This window comes from Elephas maximus, chromosome 7 (genome assembly GCF_024166365.1).
Source record: "Elephas maximus indicus isolate mEleMax1 chromosome 7, mEleMax1 primary haplotype, whole genome shotgun sequence".
Taxonomy (NCBI): Eukaryota; Metazoa; Chordata; class Mammalia; order Proboscidea; family Elephantidae; genus Elephas; species Elephas maximus.
In genome coordinates, this window is record NC_064825.1 from 129,151,918 (window position 1) to 129,154,117 (window position 2,200).

At 60.8% G+C, this 2,200-nt stretch overlaps 1 protein-coding gene across 1 annotated transcript; it reads left to right on the forward strand.

The window, feature by feature from the left end:
* Positions 1-345: 345 nt before the first annotated feature.
* On the forward strand, positions 346-1,870 carry CST6 (cystatin E/M). Its single transcript, XM_049890896.1, has 3 exons — positions 346-585; positions 1,246-1,374; positions 1,698-1,870. Exons 1-3 carry the CDS (start codon positions 346-348, stop codon positions 1,782-1,784), a joined length of 456 nt encoding a protein of 151 aa, XP_049746853.1. The 3' UTR covers positions 1,785-1,870.
* The last annotated feature ends 330 nt before the right edge of the window (positions 1,871-2,200 follow it).

Below are 2,200 nucleotides of genomic sequence, written 5' to 3' on the forward strand. Positions count from 1 at the left end.
ATCTCACAATAAGCAATTATACAGTTGAGGAAACTGAGGCAGTGAACAGTTAAGTAACTTATCCGAGGTCACACAGCTAGTAGATGGTGGCTAAGTAACCCCTGTTGTTAGTGGTCCCGGCCTGGGTGGCCCTCCTGGGAGCGTCTCCTGTCATGAGGACAGTCGCTGTCCTCTCTCACCAGGACCTTGCACAGTGGGCCCTGCAAGCCTGCCCGCGCCCCCCCCCCCAGCCTGGCTCCAGGCCCACGGGGCGCGGCCGGGTGGCGGGGGCGTCAGGCGAGCAGTGGGGCGGGACCGCTGGGCCAGTAAAAGCCCTGTAGCTGCAGGTTCAGCAGTCAAACGACCATGGCACAAACAAGCTGTGTGGTGGCGCTGGGCCTGGCCCTGGCTGCACTCTGCCTGCTGGCACTGCCCCAAGACGCCCGGGCCCGGCCCGGGGAGCTCAGGACCGGGGTGCGCCAGGAACTGTCGCCCGATGACCCGCAGGTGCAGAGGGCAACGCAGGTGGCCGTGGCCACTTACAACATGCACAGCAACAGCGTCTACTACTTCCGCGACACGCACATCCTCAAGGCGCAGAGCCAGGTGTGCTGGGTGGACAGTGGAGGGCAGTGGGTTGGGAAGAGGGGCTGGCAAGGGGACGTGAACGAGAGAGGTACCCGCCAGTCGCCAACAGAAAGATCAGTGTTTTAATGCAATAGTTTTAAAAACAGAAATTAATGCGAAAAACTCATGACGAACAAAATACTGGATCTAAATTTTAAATAACAGAACCCAGCCTGTATTTAACTTAGGGAACTTATCTCACTTGCCTCATCTTTGTCACGCCTGATAGATGGATTGGGGAGGTGGACGGGGTGAGGAAGATAGGAGGTGAGGGGGATGAGGGGCAGTGAAGGATGGGGGGGATATGGAAGGGGGAGGGAGATGCGGGAATGAGGACATGGAGGAGGGAGGGGGGAGGTGACGGGGGATTGGAGTGGGTGGAGGGAGATGGGAACAAGGGCGCCGAATTCCCAGCCTGCCTTGGGCTCAGGAAGGGGGTGTGTGCATTTGATCTTATCCTCCTGCACCTCTGCCAGAGACCTGGGGGGCCTTCTGAGCCCATGCACGCCCACCAGGACCCCCCAGGGCAGGTCAGATGTGTCCTGGGCGAATAGGAAGGTGTGGAGGGAAGTGAGGTTGGAGGGTGTAGGGGTCAGGGGTTGTCTCCAGGCACCTCTGACCAGCCTGCCTTGTTCCCAGCTGGTGGCTGGCATCAAGTACTACCTGACCGTGGAGATGGGGAGCACAGCCTGCTGCAAGACCGCAGTGACCGGAGACCGCAGCGTGGACCTCACCACGTGCCCCCTGGCCACAGGCGCTCAGCAGGAGGTAACAGCGTCGTTCCCCCCAGTCCTCCGCAGCCACCAGAGGCCCCGAGCTGTCCAGTCTGAACTGGTCTGGCTGGCCAGGCCCATGTCTGGCTGGACCTGATGGGCCTTCTGGGTGACTCAGTCCCCGAGGCCAGGGTAGGGTGCAGGGAGGAGAGTGTGTGCCTTCCCGGGGATGGGGAGGTTGGCGAGAAAGAGCTGGGGTCTGGCCCAGGCCACCTGATGAGTGGCCCCTTGGGTGGTGACTGCCCCTCTTCACAGGCTCTTGGGAGGCAGTAGCCTGTGGGGGCGCATTCAACCCCTTACCCCATGCTCTTTCTGCAGAAGCTGCACTGCGATTTCGAGATGCTGATGGTTCCCTGGCAGAACACGTCCCAGCTTCTGAACCACAACTGTGTGCCGCTGTACTAGGCCCATGGGCCAGGGGCCACAGGCCGGGGTGGGAGCGGGCAGCTGCAGTACAGGGTGCTGCAGTGTCCTGGACCACTTCACAATAAAGTGCTACAGATGCTTCCTGCATTAGTCTCTTCTGAATGCTTCACACCCCTCCTGGCAGCTCCCCAAACCCTGTGCTGCCAGCGCCCAAAGCACCAGAGCTGAGCTTCCACTGGCCGAGCCCACATGGCCGAGGGTGCTGTTCAGCCCCCAAACCTGAGGCTCCAAACACCCTACGGTCACAGATGCAAAGGAACGCACCTCCAGAGACTCCTGGTGGTCTCAGAGCTAAGGGCTGGGAGTCACAGCCAGGGGATGGTGCTCCAGACTCAGCGGGGGCTGGTGGCTGTGGGTGCTCTGGGAAGGGTGTGCCCTATGCTTTCAGCACCCAA